Source organism: Mesocricetus auratus, unplaced genomic scaffold (assembly GCF_017639785.1).
Source record: "Mesocricetus auratus isolate SY011 unplaced genomic scaffold, BCM_Maur_2.0 Super-Scaffold_100676, whole genome shotgun sequence".
Lineage (NCBI taxonomy): Eukaryota > Metazoa > Chordata > Mammalia > Rodentia > Cricetidae > Mesocricetus > Mesocricetus auratus.
Genome location: NW_024429266.1, coordinates 168,242,454 through 168,263,027, shown reverse-complemented (window position 1 = coordinate 168,263,027; position 20,574 = coordinate 168,242,454). Strand labels below are relative to the sequence as shown.

At 39.9% G+C, this 20,574-nt stretch overlaps 1 protein-coding gene across 1 annotated transcript; it reads right to left on the bottom strand.

Moving 5' to 3' along the window:
• Positions 1–1,091: 1,091 nt before the first annotated feature.
• LOC101833905 (heat shock protein HSP 90-beta-like) lies at positions 1,092–5,789 on the bottom strand. The gene is given in 5 exon segments (XM_040737094.1): positions 1,092–2,427; positions 2,430–2,537; positions 2,540–3,004; positions 3,007–3,556; positions 5,697–5,789. Coding segments are annotated over 5 exon segments (2,316 nt in total). The 3' UTR covers positions 1,092–1,327.
• Positions 5,790–20,574: the final 14,785 nt, after the last annotated feature.

The window sequence follows — 20,574 nt, the reverse complement described above, 5'->3', positions numbered from 1 at the left end:
AAGTATGCTGTAGGATCTTAGGAGTAAATGGTGTATCAAGTCACTGGGATCCATAGGTAGCTATACAAAGGTGTTTTTCCCCTAGGCTCACTGCTGTAGGGCAAGGGTCCTGCCTGCAGTGGCTTGTCTTTCATATTGTAACTCAAAGGCATGTCTGCAGGATGAAGGATGAGGATGCATCTCATGGCTGACAGTGACCATCATTCATTTGGCAGTGTAGGGACTTCCATTAATTTGATACAGCTAAACTAAAGAAACCCAAATCTTCATGGTTTTAGAGACTTACACTCTGAGAGGAAAGCATCAAGAGGAGGGTTGGTTTCATCTGAGCACTGTGAGGAAGAGCCTATGGATGCCTCTTCTCTGTGGGTTTCTGGGGGTACATTAGTAATGTCTTCTCTTCACTGGCCTGGAGATGTGTTATGCGGACCTTAGTTTTTGGCATAGTCAGCTTTGTGTATAGCTATACGCATCCATTGTAGGAGTGGGGAAGCTGATGGAAGAGTCAGGAAAAATCAACAATCCTGTCCTGGCAGAGTTTACATTGAAAGGCATACAGATGAACAGATAAGGATGTCACACAGATGATCACATGAGCTTTGAGACATTGTCTCATAGATTTCATTTAAAACCAATGTCTCAATAAGATGATTTGAAAGAATATATAAACAGAAGCAAGGCCGTGGCAAATCCCGGTCACTGGAAAGAAGAAAGGGAACTAACAGTTACAGATGAGTGGACAGTGAGGTCACAGTCAATCCAGGATAGAGCAAGTGATGGTAGCATTTTTAAGAAGTGGGGACAACTGCACTCAAAACTGCTGAGGGGTAAAATGGAAAAAGATAGATCATAACTTGAGTTGGGAATATGAAAGACCTCTGTATGATAGAGACAGCAATAGAATGAAGACAAATGCTAGTAGACAATGAGAAACAGATTTGCAAAGGGAACTTAAGAGAAATTGGAGAAGATATCTATTAGAGATAATTTTCTCAAGAATTTTGATAGGAATTAGAGCATAAAAATATTGGTGAGGTCATAATTCAGTGTCAGAACCCAACTAAAATCTTTTTGTTTTTTATGAAACAGCATTGTCTTTATTTTCACATACTTTTAATTTCAGAACAAAATAAACAAACAAAAGAACCACAATACACAATACCCAACCTTGCTATTCTGTGGGAGGGGGTTTCCTGCCTTAAGGCACAAGGACAGGATGAGAGATCCTCTAGCATGAGCAGAGAGCCAGGTAGGTCAGGGCCAGCCAAGGCTTCTGGGAGGGGCCACAGGGAAACTATATAGAGGACATGGTCTTCCCAGGGGATCTCTAATCTACTTCTTCCATGTGGGAGGCATCCTCATCACCCTCTAGTGGGGGGATTTCATCAGGGACAGCAGCACTGGGTTCCTCTGCTGTAACCTCATCTTTGTCAATACCCAGGCCTAGTTTGATCATACGGTAGATGTGATTGGAGTGGGTTTGGGGATCCTCGAGTGAGAAACCAGAGGAGAGCAGAGCAGTCTCGAACAGCAGCACCACCAGGTCCTTGACAGCTTTGTCATTCTTATCTGCCTCAGCCTTCTGCCTCAGGGTCTCCATGATGGGGTGGTCAGGGTTGATCTCCAGGTGCTTTTTGGACATCATGTAGCCCATTGTAGAGTTGTCTCTGAGTGCCTGGGCCTTCATGATCCGCTCCATGTTGGCTGTCCAGCCATAGGTGCTTGTCACAATGCAGCAGGGTGAAGACACAAGCCTATTGGAGAATGTCACCTTCTCAACCTTCTTATCCAAGATCTCCTTCATAAGCTTGCAGAGATTCTCAAATTTTGCCTTGCTTTCCTCCATTTTCTTCTTCTCTTCCTCATCTTCTGGTAGCTCCAGGCCTTCCTTAGTCACTGTGACCAGGCTCTTTCCATCAAATTCCTTGAGCTGCTGCACACAGAACTCATCAATAGGTTCAGTCATGTACACCACTTCAAAGTCTCGCTTCCGTACATGCTCCACAAAGGCAGAGTTGGCTACCTGCTCTTTGCTCTCACCAGTGATACAATAGATGGACTTCTGTGTCTCCTTCATGCGAGACACGTACTCTGACAGGGAAGTCATCTCATCTCCAGACTGAGAGGTGTGATAGCACAACAGCTCAGAGAGGCGCCGGCAGTTAGTGGAGTCTTCATGGATTCCCAGCTTTAAGTTCTTGGAGAAGGCCTCATAGAATTTCTTGTAGTTCTCTTTGTCTTCAGCCAGCTCAGAGAAGAGCTCAAGGCACTTCTTCACAATGTTCTTGCGCATGACTTTCAGGATCTTGCTCTGCTGGAACATTTCTCGGGAGATGTTCAGGGGCAGGTCCTCAAAGTCAACCATGCCATGGATAAAGTTGAGGTACTCAGGTATCAGCTCATCACAGCTGTCCATGATGAACACATGACTAACATTTTGATGTTGTTCTTCTTTTTCTTGTTCTCAAAAAGGTCAAAGGGAGCTCGCCGAGGAATGAAGAGCAATGCTCTGAATTCCAATTGACCTTCTACAGAAAGTGGTCTTCCTAATCATTGGTGAAGCTCTTATAGAATTCACCATATTCCTCTTGAGTGATGTCATCAGGGTTTCTGGTCCAAATTGGCTTAGTCTTATTCAACTCTTCCTGGTCAATGTACTTCTCCTTAATCTTCTTTGTTTTCTTTTTCTTATTTTTGCCACTGTCATCTTCCTCGTCTGATCCCACATCTTCAATCTTTGGCTTCTCCTCATCATCCTTATCTTCTTTCTCTTTCTCACCCTTCTCTTCCTCTGCCTCATCATCACTGATCTCCTTTTCTAGTTCCTTCTCCAAATAGAGGGTGAGGGGGTAGCCGATGAACTGCGAGTGCTTCTTCACCACTTCCTTGACCCTCCTCTCTTCTAAGTACTCAGTCTGGTCTTCTTTGAGATGAAAGATGACTTTGGTACCCTGCACAATGTGCTCACCGTGGTCTGCACGAACTGTGAAGGATCCACCAGCAGTGACTCCCAGGCATACTGCTCATCATCGTTGTGCTTTGTGATCACAACCACTTTCTCTGCCACGAGGTAGGCTGAGTAGAACCCAACACCAAACTGCCCAGTCATGGAGATGTCTGCACCAGCCTGGAGAGCCTCCATGAAAGCCTTTGTGCCAGACTTAGCAATAGTTCCCAGGTTATTTATGAGATCAGCTTTGGTCATGCCAATGCCTGTGTCCACCAAGGTCAGCGTGCACTCCCGAGGGTTGGGGATGATGTCAATCTTCAGCTCTTTGCCACTGTCCAACTTGGAAGGGTCTGTCAGGCTCTCGTAGTGAATCTTGTCCAAGGCATCAGAAGCATTGGAGATCAACTCTCGAAGGAAAATTTCCTTGTTTGAGTAGAATGTATTGATGATTAACGACATGAGCTGGGTGATTTCTGCCTGAAAAGCAAAGGTCTCCACCTCCTCCTCGCCATGGTGCACTTCCTCAGGCACCTTGACAAGGAAGCCGAGTAGCAGTACAGAGCAGGGTGGGCACGGAGCGCGTCCAACTTGCACGTAGAACCCAGGCTGCGCGGGGGTGACTCAAGAGAGCCCCAACTAAAATCTTATAGCAAGATTGCTTTGTGTGTTGATCACATGTCAGTGGCTAGAGGATGTCTGTGACACCTATATCATAGGACTTTTCATTTCTGGATATAGGCTGAGAGCTTTTGCAAAGGAGCAGGAGTTGAAACTGAATTATATAGTACCTTACATCTTCAGCTTGTACCTAAAATATTCCATAACTACATTCCATTGGCCAAGTTAACTTATAAGGCCAGACTGAATGTCATTGGGTGGAGATGTACACTCCTTTCAGAGAAGACTACTTTGCCTGCTATGGCATGAGAAGAAAGATGGAGTAGCAGTTAGAAACAGACAACAATACTCCATCTACCACTATTCCCCTGAACATCTAATTGCTGTTGTTGCATGTATATCATACAAACAGATAATATAGAAAGTACATTTATTGTGAAAAAGTCTGAGGATGTGGGGGGTTTGGTCATTTTTAAATGGCAATGGTATTTTTAACAGGAGGAAAAGCATAAAGAGAATACAGATATTGAAATGCTGGTGGGCTTGCCATATCTATGCCTTCTTCATTCTTTCTAAAGATTTGTTCTGCTCTGAATTCCCCAAATTTTCTAAGATTAAATTACCTGGTAAGTGTATTTTTCTCTAATTTGAGTCTTAAAAAAAACTACTGTTGTTACCTGCTGCAAATGTCTACTATTACTGCACAGTTTATCATCTAGGCTATATAGAAACTTAGGACCAAGTTCTCCACCCCTGCTTCTCTTTCTTATAAGACAGAGCTTCTCTGTGTTGCCTTGGCTGTCCTGGAACTCACTCTGTAGATCAGGCTGAACTCCAACTCACAGAGATCTGCCAGTCTCTGCCTCTCGAGTGTTGGGATTAAAGGCATGTACTACCACTGTTATGTTCTCATTTTTTTCTTCAGGGCATGTTCCATGCAGTCTACAGCAGGTTAATGTAGACTCATGACACAAGTATACACAGAAGCCTTACCCATTACATTGTTTTCAGGTAACTCTTTAATATCTAATTCTTTAATATGTAACATTAGGTCATCTTTTAGCTGTAGTCAATATAGAATATGAAAGGAAAAATAAATCTTATGTGCGTATATTTTGTGAACAGAGTCCTTTAAAATGTAGATAGATCAGATGTAATTAAAATGTCTTGCATGCAAGTTATAGTGCCTTTTCTTTCTGAAGGAGCAGGAAGAAGAATCACATAACACCTTAACGCGTTAACGTAACAAGACATTCAGAGTGAAAACTGGGTCTTCCTTACAATGTATATATTAAGAATGTTGATCTTAGTAATAACTTCCCTAGATGAACAAATGTGACAGATTTCAACTATGTAGAGCTAAGACACTCATATACACTCATATAAGATACAATTTTCTTCACAGCAATGACATAAGGCAGTGACTCAAGCAATTGTCACTGTGGAATGAGGAGATCTACTTAAAGTGTCTTTGCATAGATGGCTTCTATGCTTTCTTTGCAGAGCAAAGCCTTTGGGATAGGTGAGGTGGGGATAAACATTTAGTTTCCATGCTCTGCTACGTGCGATGCCATTCTTCAACAAGTTTATAGTCTCAGGTTGCCACTTCACTCTCTGAGAACCATGATTCTTAATTATGAGAAACCAATTTTGACAAAGATTGAAAGTGGCAGAAACTCCAGAATATCAGCTTCCCCCATTCTTCTGTGTTTGGGAGGATTTGGGAACAAAGTCCTAAAGTTATACTGTTGCTCCTCAGTAGATTAATTGGCAATGATTTACAGGAAGCTTGTGACATTTCTACCTTAAGACAGGGCAAGTACCACCTCTTTCTGAATCTGAGTTTTACTCACCTGTAAGTAAGAATACTAGTATTCTACTTCCTGTTTTTATTTTGTGTTTTATTTTATTTTGTTACCTATTTACCGATCAATCTACCAATCTTTGTATCATCTCTATCATCTATACTAGATATCACTATGTAGACTTGCTGGCCTCAAACTCACAGAGGTCTGCCTCTGCTTCCCAAGTGCTGGGATTACAGACATGTACTACCATGCTCCAAATTCATTTTTACTTTAAAACAAGCATTTCATAGTTATTCCAGGGCCATGGAGACTAGACATACCACCAATAGCTTCTGCTTGATGAGTATTAAGTACTCTAATTCTGAACGTATCACCTTTACTAAGCCATAAGAAACCAACACCGATGTATCCATGTTACAGACAATAAAGTTGCACTTTGAATAACTTTTCCAAGTTCAATAAAGAAGTATGGTGTCTAAATTCAAACCAAGACAGCTTGCATCTGTGAGCTGATGTTCTTACCTGCTGTGGTATATGGTGAAGATACAAAGCCATGATCTTGCTTGCTTATGTGAACACAGACAAGGAATTGAGCAATGAAAGTAAATGGACCTGCAAAGTATTCAGTCATCTCAGAGGCACAAGCTCTCTGTTTCTTGCAAACAGGTTTGCTTTGAAATCTGAGATCATGATGTGTCTGTAAAACTTTCATATCAAGTAGTTGAAGTTTTGCTGATTTCAAAGGCATTGGCAACACATACACATACTGTAATTTTGAATATGTCAATATTTATCAAACATCAGTCTCTCTGTATGAAAATTCAGGATGGCATGTTGCTATAGTAACAGAAGTCTTGCCACATGTATGCTATTGAGGAAATACTTCACTTGTGTCATTATTTACAATAAATGGATGATTGGGTTAGTTTAAAGATTGTGATTTTTTTCAAATGACTGATATTATTAAGAATATACTTAACAGAAAACATGCTCATACTATTTTCATTAATCAAGTGCCCGTTTTAATAAAAAACAAACAAAAATTTTTATGACCACATTATAGGAGGATTGGTGTGTGAATGGTGCTGTAAGAGTGCCAATAAATCAAAAGGAAACAAATGAGAATAGTTTGTTTTTAATGACTTGAAGCTTGGATCTGATAAATGAAATTGGAGCATTTGGAAACAGTAGCATACCACAGCCATGAAGACCTGCATGGAATCATAGCATTTATATCTACTGTGTGCTATTAACTTGAAAGCAAAAATGGCTTCTGTAAAACATTGTCTTTTGTTAATTAGACAACTCACAGCCTTTGAACATGAATCATTAACTGCTGATATTGCCCTGAGGACAAATGTTTGTGATCTCCTGGGGCTGTTAGAGATAAAGAAGGAAAAACAATGAGGACAGGAAACTGCTTATTTCTCAGTTTTAGATTATCCAATTATTTCAAGTAGAGATATATCATTAATAGGGTCACTTAAAATAGAATAAGTGGGAAAATAAGAAGAAAACATCTCAGTTTCAGGCATGGAATCTTATGACAATTATCTCGAAGAAGCAATATGTCATTTTAATGGTGGTAGGAAGTCAGTTGTAAGTCTCCTCCCATGGTTGGAGAAGAAGAGGCATGTACCAGTAATATCTGTCCTGCTAGAGAGGGAAGAGGCCTGCTTTCGAGCAAAGCCTATCATCAGCTCTTCTTTTTTTTTCTCTCTACTCTTTTTTTATATTTAAGTTAGAAACAAGCTCGTTTCACATGTCAATTCCAGTTCCCTCTCCCTCCTCTCCTCCCCCGCCCACCCCACCAGGCCCCACAGTCTCCCACCAATCTCCACCCCGATCCCCAGGGAGGGTAAGGCCCTCCATGGTGGATCTTCAGAGTCTGTCATTTCATCCAGGGAAGGGCCAAGGCCCTCCCACAAGAGTCCAGGCTGAGAGACATCCCTCATGTGGGATGGGCACTCAAAGTCTTAACAAAGAATCCTGCGAAGCGACAGCACAAGCCTATGTGGCTTAAAGGGGGGAATTTCATTAAGTGTTTAAACATTAGATACTTGGCTTTATAGTTCCCTGATCTTAAGCACCCTCTGCTTTGGACTCAGGGTTGTTTTCTCCTCTGATTATATATTGGTGGTAACACTATACCATAGTTATAGTGTTACATTGAAAGATCTCTCTCCTCCTTGTACATTTATTTTCTCTGTGTCAATTTTGAATGTTTCGTTGAGGAATCCAGAAAATATGACAGATTTCTTGGGGCCATTTGCAGCATTCTTTCTTTGAGACTCTGGTTTAAGCATGCACTGTAGCATGGTGGGGAAACTGTCCTTTATTATTCTGCAGAGCTACAAAGCACAAGGCCCAGCCCAATGTCCTCAGCTCTTACATCTTTTATGTGGCCTCTGCTCATAGGAAACAAGACATGGAACCCCTACTCCAGATATCAACAGACTCTAGTACATGGATGTTGTAGTCAATGACTGAGGTGAAAGACAGTGACAAAGTAATGTCTAGAAAAACAAATGGCACTTGAGTACTTTGAAAAGCATCATGTTTAAGGATTGTGACTCTTACTTTATTATGATATGTGTATATATAATGTATAGGGATGTATGTTTATACTTCTAAATGAAGGTGTATGTGTGCCATGATACATCTGTAAACATCAGAGGACAGTCACATGGGTTGGTTTTCACCTTGTTTAAGACAAGGTCTTTTGTGCATCGTGTTTTACATCTCATGGATTTCCAGGGATTCTTCCGTCTGCCTCCCATCTCTCCATAGAAGTGTAGTGATTATAGGCACTTGCTACTGCACTTGGCTGTACATGCATTCTGGGGATTTGAACTAAGGTGTCTCTCTGTGTTTATGCAACAAGTACCTTGCCAACTGAGCCGTCTCTCAAGGCTAGGATTTCAGATATCGTTATTGTTCTATTTCTTTCCCTGCCAATTTAAATTGCCTGAAGTTTCTCTAAATGGTGTAAGGGATCAGACTATACTTCTGCTTCCAATATGGTTTTCTTCCCTCCTTTGTACTCATCTAATGATGCCTGTATTGATAAAGCCAGATAAGTGATGGGTGGACATTCTAGGCAGAGGTTTACTATGCCTCTTCCATGGTCATCTTCCCTCCAGACCATAAGCAAACTAGCAATAGTAAACTCATGATCAAAAAATATTTGTCATCATTTTGTGTGATTCCTCTCTCTCTCTCTCTCTCTCTCTCTCTCTCTGTGTATGTGTGTGTCTGTGTGTGTGTGTGAGTGTGCACGAGTGTGTGTGCACATGTGTACAAGAGTACATATGTATAAAGGCCAGAGGTAGACTTTGGATGTTTGTTCATTCCACCTTAGTTTTTGAGACAGGATCTCTCACTGGCCTTTGGACTAGCTTATTGAACTAGGCTAACTCATCAGCAAGCCCAAGGATCCTTCTCTCTTTGTCTCCTTTACATGAGTACACTGTTGTGCCTACTTTTTATGAGGATGTTGGGGATGAACTCAAGTCCTCATGCTTGTCTGACAAGCTGTTAACTGGCTGACCCAACTCCCCAGTCCAGTCTTTGTCTAACACTTTCACATTATTCCCATGCTCAGAGTTTGCGTTTAAATCATAATTCTAGCCTCCTGACCCTGAAAGTCTGCAACTGGAATTCAGTAGCACCCTTATGATATTCAAAGGGGGGTCTCTTTTTAGAGGGTGTGTATATGTGTCTTTTTGTGCTTTATTTAAATGCAACTTGGGGTCATTTTGTTCTACTTAGTAGCATTTCATGACAGTTTTGAGACAATACAAGAGAGGATTTAAATGAAAGCAATGAGTTCATGTTCACATTGTCTTTGTTGGATGCAAGCATGAAAGTGAGTTTTCAGCTAATGGTCTTTGGGCCTAAGAGGCTATTAGATGTTTAATGACCATCACTGTTAGAACTTTGAATGTCTTAGAGTTGGGAGAGCTGTTTGACATCTGGCTTTGTTAATTGAGGCTTCTTTGTAAGAAGGCATCTTTTTGTCTGTTTGTAGATGAGAAACTAAGCAAGGTATAGTTTTTGACTGAAGACCTCCTGTGGGGGTAGGAGTGAGGGAACTGTTCTACCAACACTGCTTGTTGAAAACTGTTACGCAAGCATACAATAGGCACTTGCATGTTTACAAAGAAAGATTATATAAATGGTTGAAAGAAAATTGTGTTTATAGTTTAATTTTTGGAGGCAATGTGTAGTTTCTTAAAGATTTCCCAAAATCTTTGTTTCCCTAGTATCTACAAAAGGAATTGCTTCATAAGGAATCTAGTTAAGTGAATGAATGCAGAATATATACACAGAAAATGAATTGATATACTGCCAAATGGTATTGTATAAGCATGAGTTTCTGACCCAGCAGAGTCCTGCCACCCTGGAACTCCAAATTAAATACACAGAGATATAAATTAATTATAAAACTGTTAGTCATTGTCTAGGGTTTCTTATTAGTTAGCTCTGTCTTAATTATTAACCCATCTCTATTAATCTAAGTATTTCTACATGGCCTTATTTTACCAGAAAGGGAATCTGGACCTCTAACTCCTTTGGAAGCTCACATGGTGATTGACTACTAATGGTTTCCAGAGAGAACAGAGCGATTTCCTGTTTGTCCCTGCTTATATCCTGATTCTGCCCACTATGTCACTTCTGTCTGGTCAATCAGCCAATCAGTGTTTTATTCATTAACCAATAAGAGAAATATATATATACAGAAGAACATTCCCCGTCAGTGCTGTTTTTCCCTTTTGCATGATTTTTACAGGAACCCATTTTACTATAGACAGGAAAAGTGAATGAACATGAAAAATCTTTTACAATGCTTCTCTGAGTGCACTGGAATTTCTTTCTGAGTGTGGTAGATCTCTCCCATCAATTTGAAACTCCTCCCATTTCTTCCTCAGGACAGTTTCATTTCATGTTTGGTGGTGAATATCTCTAGCATTCTACAAAGGATGGTGCCTTCACAGAGCAGGTCAAGTACTTATTGTCTCTTGGCTCAGGTAGCAAGTGCTATAGGCAGAGTTCATTTCTATGATTTGTTTGGGGTAATAAACATAGTCCCAGGGAAAGAATTGAGCATCTGGTATAGTAGATAGCTTAGGGTTCTAATTATGGAGGATACACTTTTCATTATCTATGAGTTGTCTTTCCCAGCAACTGACTCAACTTTTGTGGACCTTAGTTTGCTCCTTAAATACAGCATTCCTGATTATATCATCTGTTTATAGCAAGAAAATAATCAAAACCCCCAAACCACAACTGTTTTGTTAGTATTCCACTGGAAAAGATTTACCCAGGGTAATTACTGTTGCTTTACTAAATGCTTGTTCTAACTTCCATCACACATTCACCTGAAGATGTAGGCGGACAAAATTCCATCCTCAGGTGACATAAACAGTAAGGACATTTATTCTTTCTCACAGCAGAAAGATGAGAAATAGTGCTGGCTTTGTGTCTCAGTGTACCAGCAGCTTTACTCAGGAGCCTCCAGTTTCTCTGCCTCCAGACACATCAGTTGCATCCCTGTGCTGTTTCTTCCTGTGATTGTAAACTGACACATCCCACTTATTTTTCATAACTAGTGAGAGGAGAAAGTATATGAGCCAATTACACACTCCAGCTCCTTCTCTGCTATCTGTTTGGATAGACTGATGATTCATGCTTACTTGTCGTTGGACCATCTGAGTGCTTTAGAGCATTGAATAGGAAACCTGGATTAGTCTGGTCATATGAGGCAGAACCTACAATGTCTACATAGGTTAGCAATCATTTATGCATTTGGCAGTGGTGAGGAGGGCACAGAAATCTACTTTGAAGTCTGTGGCCTTTCTTATGCAGTTATGTGTTGTACACATGTATGTTGGTTTGCTTTTATGTTACTGTGATAAACAAAATGACCAAAAGCAACTTAGAAGAGGAAAGGGTTTATTTCAGCTTATAATTTCAAGTCATAGTCCATTATTGAAGGGAGTTCAGAGAGGAGCTCAAGCACTAACTGAAGCAGAAACCATGGAGAAAAGCCAGGCTTGCTCCCTGGCTTATGCTGAGTTAGTCTTTTATATATAGTCCATACACCTCAACCACAATCTAGGGCTATTGCCACCCATAGTGGACTGTGTCCTCCCACATCAATTGTCAGTCAAGATAGTGTCCTTTAGATATGTTCACGGATCAATGTGATTAAGATAATTCTTCACTTGTGATTCCCTCTTCTCAGACAATAAATACAAAACAGTACAACTTGCTATTGTAAATGTGACACACCTAGATCCTGGTTTCAAGTTGATTGTTAGAGGTCACCTTTGATGTATTTCAACTCATCCTTAATTTTTCTGATTTGTTTATTTAAATGAAATACTTTTGTTTCTATCATGTATAACACCAATCCATTCTTGACATCAAGTAGAAACTCTAGATAAAGCAAACTGCTTAGTTCTTGTTCTCTAGGAGTTTAGACGATGTAAGAGAAGAAAGTGTAAATGCTTGGAAATGTGAATTAGAATACAAGTAAAAAACATTCAAATGCTGAAATGAAAATCAATAACTAATTACTTTACATATAGTGTTCTAGACATTGTGTTAGGTCCTTTGTGTTTATAGTCACATGGAATGGTCCCAACAACCCTATTAGCTAACTTGTGCTATCTCCACTTGATAAAGGAGAAAAGTTCAGATTAAAAGAATTAAATCCCAAGCTTTGGATAACTCAGAAGTGGGATTTGAACACTAGCTCTGTTTTAAACTGTGCTAGTTCCACTATATCATGCTTTGGACAAGAAAGGAAATCAAAATGAAGAGTTTCCAATCAAATCTCTTATACTAACTTACTTGGAAGGTCCTGGGGATAGGGGAAGAGTAATATAGTCACAGAAAAAAATAAATTGTTGTTATAGAATAAGGTCTCTGGAAGCAGTCCTAAATGTATTTTGACTGCTGAGGTTGAGCCCTAGTGTTAGAGCAGAACTTGGCATGCAGAAGGCCCTGGGTTAACTTAGTAGCAGAGGAGCAGGTGTGGCTACACCTGAGGTTGAGCCTGAAGTGCTGAATGTTCACTGTAGTTGCCCTGAGAAGAGGACATCAAAGTAGAAGTCAACAGAAGTTCAACTGTGCCATCTGGCCTAAGTCTAGCCTAAGTGTTCTGGCCTCGTGGGGAATGATGGAGTAATCATTGCCCAGTATAGTGTTCAGTCCTGGACTAAGTTCTGTTACCAAAACAGCACTACTTCACCTACACATTGGTCACAGGCTACCCTGAGAAGGTCATGGACTCTCTCTCCTGCCTTTCTGCTGCTGTGGCAGGCCCTGTGGTCAATGTTTTCCATATCAGGGAAGCAAGGCCTTTCTTGAACGGGCTCTGGGCCATGCCTTTCTGCAATAGTGGTACCAATGGCAGATTTTGATTGTTTCTCAGTTCTGGTCATATGCTAGTTTATGTGTAGTATGGTAATAAAAGTGTTGACTCTGGCCCTGTTTGAGTGAAATGGGAATGGGCCTGTGACCGCTAAGCCCACAAATGTTTATTTCCATGCCTGTTAAAATGCTTACAGAGGGTTATTTTTCAGCCCAGCCTCATTGCTTTCTACACAGGGAAACAAATTTGTAAGTGGACCACATCTCGTCTGAAGACAGGAGCCATGCTTTCTCATCACAGCAGCGAGATTGGGCCAAATTAGGTCACCCCATTTCCTTATTTTTCACAAGTTTGCAAGTTTCTAGGGTTCAGCTCTGCTGAGGTAGCTACTTAGTGGTAGATAGAAGGCTTCTCAAGGCCAGAAGTTTACTTTTCTTATTTGGTAGTCATGTCTTACTCCTTGACTCTGCTGCACTGGCCTTGGTTACCATAGTGATGTGGGGATGTTTTCTCTTGCACATAGCCTGCCTGCTTTTCTGTGCAACAACAGAGAGATGTGATGGAATTTAAGTTACACTAATGCCCTAATAAAACAGGCTTAGAAAAGTATAGGCTCTTTATTCTCTGTCATTTGTCCTTTCTAATAATGCTTTAGGTTACCAGGTAATGAACAGAGGGTTTGCTGTAGCCTTTCCTTACTCTCTAAGATGCTGGGGTAAGTTTGAGTGAGAAAGTAAATCAAAGAAAGGAAGGTTACATGAAAGGTTTGTGAATGGGCAGCATGTACCTTTGAGAGAATTCTCCCATTTGGGAGAGCAGTTGCCAACAGAATCTGCCCCTTACACACACCTTGTATCTGCCTAGAAAGTGTTGCTATCCTTCTTAGAGCTCCATCAAGCTCCTGAGCTTGCCAGGTGGGTGAGACAGGCCTTTGTCCACCCAATCTGGGCCTCCAGCCATGAAGCCTCATACAGCCACTGCAATGAGCAGGGTGGGCTGTCTTTTGGCAGATTTCCACATCAGCAATGTTGGAGTGAAGGCTGGAGGGGCTGTTATTAGGTAGCTCTAACAGCTTTCTTAAATGTGCCAACTTCAATTGATTTAATTCTAGGGATTCTCTAGGCAGCCATAACTATATTTCAAATAGTGATTTCTGTAAATTAGAAATGCCATTTTTCTTCAGCTAAAGAATTTCAATGAACTAATTATTCAAAACCAAATGTAATTAAGTACCTTCTTTCTTTCTTTTTTTTTCCTTTAGCAAGTGTGTGTTCCCTGGTCTGCAAGGAAACAGGATGTTGTCCATGGATTCGCTGAACAGAGCTGATAGATGGGCTTGTCAGATTTCATTGCTAGTTTGGCTTCTAAGCTTTCCAAGGACTTGACCCAGCAGGGGTGCTGTGTATAATAATGATAGTTGATATCTGATCTTGAAGTCAAACTTCAGCTTCCCAGTTTGGTGAACACACACTTTTGTTTTAGTTTTCAAAATACTCTCATCTTGATTGATTTCTTTGGGTAGGAGTTTGCAGGTGTGATAATTGTTTTGTTTTATTCTCTTTTTGTTCTTGTTTTGTCTGTGTTCTGTGACTTGTGTATGTTGGTGTGTATGTATGTATGTGTGTGTGTACATGTACACAATGCTTTAAGCAACCACATATAACCACAGACAACATACTTAATCAAACAGGGACCAAAATTATGTTCATGATGTCGAACTTTCTGGAGGTTTCCAGAAGAGTGGGAAATATGAATAATTAGGAATTTTTCTTGTCCTATTTAGAGACTCATCTGAGGTTCTCTGGGACTGAATCCTGATACTACTACTTAATAGTGTGGGACTTTAGCTAGGTGAATTCTGATTCTCAGTTTTCCCACCTGTAACACAGGGATATGGCATTTTTTCCTCTCAGGTTATTGTCTAATGATGATCCATTTAACCAATAACCAGAGTCCAATAGCAATGGTGGTTATTGTTACAATCCGTCTGAGGTTAGACTGTATCATATGTGAGAATTCCTTAGAATGTAATATGGAGAACAATTGCTTTAAAAAGTTCATAGACAAAACTCCATAGAACACTGGCAAGGCCCAACAACTAACACTCATCTTCTTACATTCCACAAGTATTCATGTGCGTTTGACATGTACATAGCACAGTGGAGGGATGTCCTGCCCACCAAGAACTAAATGTAAAAACAATGAAAGAGTGGAGCCTTGCTTTTGTGGATATCATAGTCAAGATCTGACTAAACTAGGCATGGGGATGTAGCTTTTTTTGTTAGTGTGTGTGCCTAGCTTGTACAAGGCCCTGTGCTCCATACCCAAATTGGCTGTAATCCTATCATTTAGAAGGTGGAGGAAAAAGGATCAGAAGTTCAAAGTCATCCTTGGCTAGGTAGAAATTTGTAGAAATTTGAAACCAACCTAGATTCATGAGAAAAAAATGTGATTAAACTAAAAGATATTTAAGTATTTGAAATATTTTCAACACAAAATTCTATAATTTAGACTTCATTCATTTTGAAAATAACAATTGTTTTCTATTCCTTTCATGAAATTCTAAGGTAAATCTAGCAGCAAAAAGAATTCCATTCCTTTGGATCCAATCAAGATTTTATCTGATATAAAATATTAAAGACATGTCAAGTCATAATATGTTTTAAATAGAAGGTTAAAGATCAGCTCAGCATCTTAAGATTGAGAACAAGAGCCAGGAAATGACCCACCTTTGCCAAGACCAACACTCTGCACACAGTTTACATGAAAAATCTAATAGACTTGGGCTATAAGTTCTAAGAAGATGTATGAGTTTGGGAATGTAGCATGAGTGGTTGTTATGTATATCCACCTTAGGCCTTTAGGATTTCTGCTGGCTCAGTGTCTGGGAATAATACTGAGGGAGATTTCCCCGGATATAATAGCTAATTCCTCCTTAACCTGACTCATGTTTAGGATACTTCTCTACCATTGTTAACTATTGTAATCACTGATATTTACAGGCATTGTTTTAGATACTGTGTGCATGTTTTCTTTAATCCTTGCATTCACATTGCAATCTGAGCAATATCAGAATCTCAACTCCAAAGTTCACAAACATTTCCACATGCCATGTTTAGTCTGCCTGAGACCAACATGATGGCTGTTCTCCTTATCAGTAAATGAGGGTTCTGGGCTGGGTCTCTAACACTCTTCCATCAGTAACATCTTACGATTTACACTGTTTAATGCTTCATGTGAAATAAAACACTAGGATACACAGGCATGCTACTCATCTCCTTAACTCCTCACCTTTGACTTTCCCCCAAATGACCTAGCAGTGGCTTGCACAATTGTATACAGATGGATGTTGTCTTCTTTTTCATTTTTAAAAATGTAAACTGGTCAAAATAGGCCACCCACACAATTTGAGCATTGTGTTTAACTCTGGTCCTTTGGCATGCCTGAGAGACCCTCTTTGGTGACTCTGACAAGCTGTGGCTGAAGCAAGGTAATATTTTGTTGAGCAGAATATTTGCAGCCCTGTTAGTGCTGAGGGTTGAAGAAAATAGGTGATAACTGACCTTCTACTGAACATTTGAGGATGTGTGAATTCCTGGGAGTACATGATAGAAATATGGGCTATAATTGTATTAGGCTTCGCATGTTGTTCCTGTAGGCTAGATTAGAAATCAGAGAGCTGTGAACTCTGGAGAGGGAGAAAGTACTAGCTGTTTTCTCATAAATGGCATGTGGCATCAAGGTGTAAGGACATAACAAACAGAAAATGAAGATGGCCTAGAAATATTCCAGTCCAGCCCATGGGACTGACTTACTTACTTTAATGATTGTTCACCTTTCTTTAGAACAGTACATGATATAGGTGAAACCTATTCTAAGACTGATATCTGCCACTAAAGCCAAATTACAGGGAGCTCTTAACATTGATTCATTAATGAAGAAGTAAAAGTATACTATGAACAAATACATAACTCTTGTTTATATACTCAATTATTCTTTCTTTCTTTTTTTTGTTTTTTTGAGGCAGTTTCTCTGTAGCTTTTGAGGCTGTCCTAGAACTCACTCAGTAGACCAGGCTGGCATTGAACTCAGAGATCCACCTGCCTCTGCCTCCCGATTGCTAGGATTAAAGGCATGAGCCCCCACCGCCCTTAAACTTATACTCAATTATTCTTTCATAGTTTTCAAAGAATTACATGGAACTTAGCTCTCTTATTCAAACACCACCTGCTGAACTCCCATCCTTCACATGCTCAGGGTTCACTAAATGTCAAATGAATTAGGTTGCTCCCCTCCTATGACAACCAAATACAGCAAAGAACATTTTCAAATACCCTTCATTGTTGCATGTTATTCTTAATTAATTAATTAATGGATGAAATAAATTCTAGGAAGATGAACATCATTATCTGTCTTGCTAAATGCTATATTGCTTGTATGTTCCATGGCACCAGGATCACAGGTGCTGCTCAATTAAACAGTGTCTGATGAATGATTGCATCCAGCTTCCTTTAGGGTGTGGCTTGTACAGAAAGTGAAGACTGAAAAAAATGGCATGCTGGGGAACAGAAATGAACTTACAGTGACACAATATCTACACCTAATCAGGTTGTTGTACATTTTATTTCTTTAGATCTTTTCATGTATAGGAGAAAAGGTAGCAGACTGGGCTAGAGAACAACAGTGGAAACTAGAGACTCTACTTGGATAGGGTCGATATTTTCTGGGCCTATATTATTCTACCAACATGATTCCATATATATTTTGGGAACCTGAAGATGAAGTTCCTAAGGAAACCATGGAAGTATTTTTTTGGAGTTGTACTACCATATCTTTGTAGAAATATTTGTCTCAGTTAATAGAATGTAGCATCTTTTCATCCTTACAAAGCAGATACTGTACCTAATGGCCTTGGCAGAAAACTGTGTCTAGTCAGGACTGTCCATGCAGGATTGTGTCTTGATTGTGGGCATCTGATGCATACTTACTTCAGTTTCTTCCTCTCTGAAATAAAACAGAAATTGTTAAATCACAAAGATGCATGGAAGCTACTACAAAACTATTATTCAAGCTTGATGCCTTAGTTTCTTGGCTACTACACTCTTTAAAGCCAGAGAAAGTAGTGTCTGGAACCTGCTGATATCTAATTGTGAACATACGCACATGTAACTTTATGTGGAGGAAATACAAGAAATAGATTTGAGGAACGAAAGAACAGCAAAATTCAACTCAGTGGAGTCCACATATTTTCTAAACACATGGTTTGCTCAGGGGCCTTGTAAAGAGAAACTTTTCCTTTGCTAGCCGCTTCGGTTTATCCCCGCCAGTTGCCTGGGCTCTGCCGCTTTGTAGACCCCAAATAACACACAAGACGCTATATTAATTATGAAGCTGTTGGCCTTGCTTGTTTCTTACTAGCTAGCTCTGACTTAAGTAATTACCCCATAATTGTTAATCTAAGTATGTTTCTTACTGAAGAATAGTTCCAGCCTTCCTACCCCCATGGCATTACATGTTGACTCTCCTGTGTTTCTCCTTCCCAGAATCCTCCTGGACTCCTAGCCCCACCTATCTAGATTCCTATTGGCCAGACAGTGCTTTATTGGCATAAGACTTCCCCAACATCTCCTCTTTTCTGTTTAAACAAAAAGAAAGGTCTTAACTTTAACATAGTCAAATTGTATATAGCAGAACAGATATCAAGTAAGAACACAGTTACAACATTTTGTCTATTAACATTTAGCAAGATTTAAAGAAAATATCATTCATCCCATCCTTGTGAGTCCAAAGTTCTATATGTAACTCATCTTTTATCATAACTAAGGAAAACTATAATTATAGCTATCTGTCTTCAACTCCATCAAAGACCACAGAAGGATAATATATAAACACTAGGATTGACAAAGATATCTTACTGCCTGGACAGTCACCCGAAGTTCCTCTGTAACGTTGGGGCATCCATCTTCAGCCCATAGGCCACAATGTGTCTGGAACACTTCTCAGCAAAGCAGGAAATTTCAAACTGTCCATCTGCGCTGGCAGTCTGTCAGTCATTATTCTTTGTCCTGTAGAAAGTCTCTTAGACTCTTTCATGAAGCAGGAACCCTATAAGACTGAGGTCAGCAGTCACTTTTCTGTGGGTCCTGCATGTCCAGTTTATACACCAACAGTCAGTCTAGGCAAGAGCAGTTTCTTGCCCAAATGGCTAATCTTGCCATGTTGAAAGCAAACTCCATAACGAGTTTCTTCAATGCCCATCTTCCTCTTAGACGTAATTGGTGCTGCCAGGAGCAGACATTTCTCATTGTCGAGAAAAACCCTAAACCATTTTAAATGCCATTTTCTGAAGGTCTTTGAAAGGTTTGAAGACTGTCTATGTCAAATATATTTCTGTATATCCAGAAAACCTAACTTACCTAACTATAAATTCTGACTATTATAAGTAACTATCTATAATCTGTATTTAATTACGCATTACATTTTAAAAGATCAGTATAAGCACAATACTTAATCAAGAAGAGAAATATACATATCACAAAATTGACCTTGAATTTGTATCAATAAATGAAAAACAATACCCATACCATAATTCCCTTTAGATTGGCTGTGATCATTAGCCAATTATAAACAACCCCATTTAAATGAAAACAAAGATTTATAAACAAGATGGGAATCAGGACGTCGCTCATTCCAAACTGCTTCCTGCTGGAAGGGGGCGCTGTTCATACCATGGGGATCATGACAAAACTCAGAAACCTGTATAAGTCCGTATTTTCGGGGTCTGTAAAGCTGCATCATCTTAGCTGTCTCAATAGTTGGAGCACCTGGTCCACTGCTTCCGGGGGTCTTGGTTCGTCAAACCATAGAAGCCTGGAAGGAATCCTCAGCTTTTCATTTTCTGTGGAAACATAAACTAAAACTCCTTTTCCAAGTAACGTATCCTTGTACTTAAATTTTGAAGTCAAGGCATTTTCAAAAGATAGAAGTTGGACTAATTCAGCAGCATTTATAATCAAGTGTACTTTATCAGTTGTTCCTTCCTGAGCAATGAAAAAACTGAAAAACATAATAGCGTACAGTATCCAGACTCTCTGTGTATTTTCCATCTTTACGTGGCTTATTTATCTATTATTATTTTATTTTTTTCACTTTTATTTATTTTTCTCTGAGACAGGGTTTCTCTTTGGAAATCTGTCTGCCTCTGCCTCTGAAGCAATTCCTACCGTCGTGCGCCAACACAATGCCGGCTTTTTTATTTATTTACCACTTTGTCGTTTCATTTTCTCTCTCAATCCCACGTATATTTTTAAACACACTGTAAACCTTTAGAGGCTTTGTTCATCCAAGTCTGACTTTACTGTAAATCTTTACGTTTTTCTGGTCACGTGTCTTATCTGTAAAACCGCGGCTGTTTTAAACTGCCGGTTTTTCGTCAAGATGGCGGGCGTAAGCGTGATTCCAGCTTACCGCCTCAGTCCATGCTGACATCCAGCAAAAGCTGCCACTTCCAGCTGTATGTACACACCTTTCAGTCGTTAGCAGAGTCTCTTAAAACAACCTTGTTGTCTTTGGTTTTTTTTTTTGTTTTTGTTTTTAATGCAGAGTCAGGAAGACTCTGGTAAGAGAGCCGCGTGAATCTCGGCTTGTCTCTAGCAAAACAGAGCACACCTGAGAAAGATGCTGCTACCAAAATCTGTGCTTCTCTCTGTTCTTCTGTTTCTAAAATTCCTTTAAAGCTTTTGTTATTTTGCGTGGAAACTCATGATCCCACTCCTGATCACCATTTTGTAAAGAGAAACTTTTCCTTTGCTAGCCGC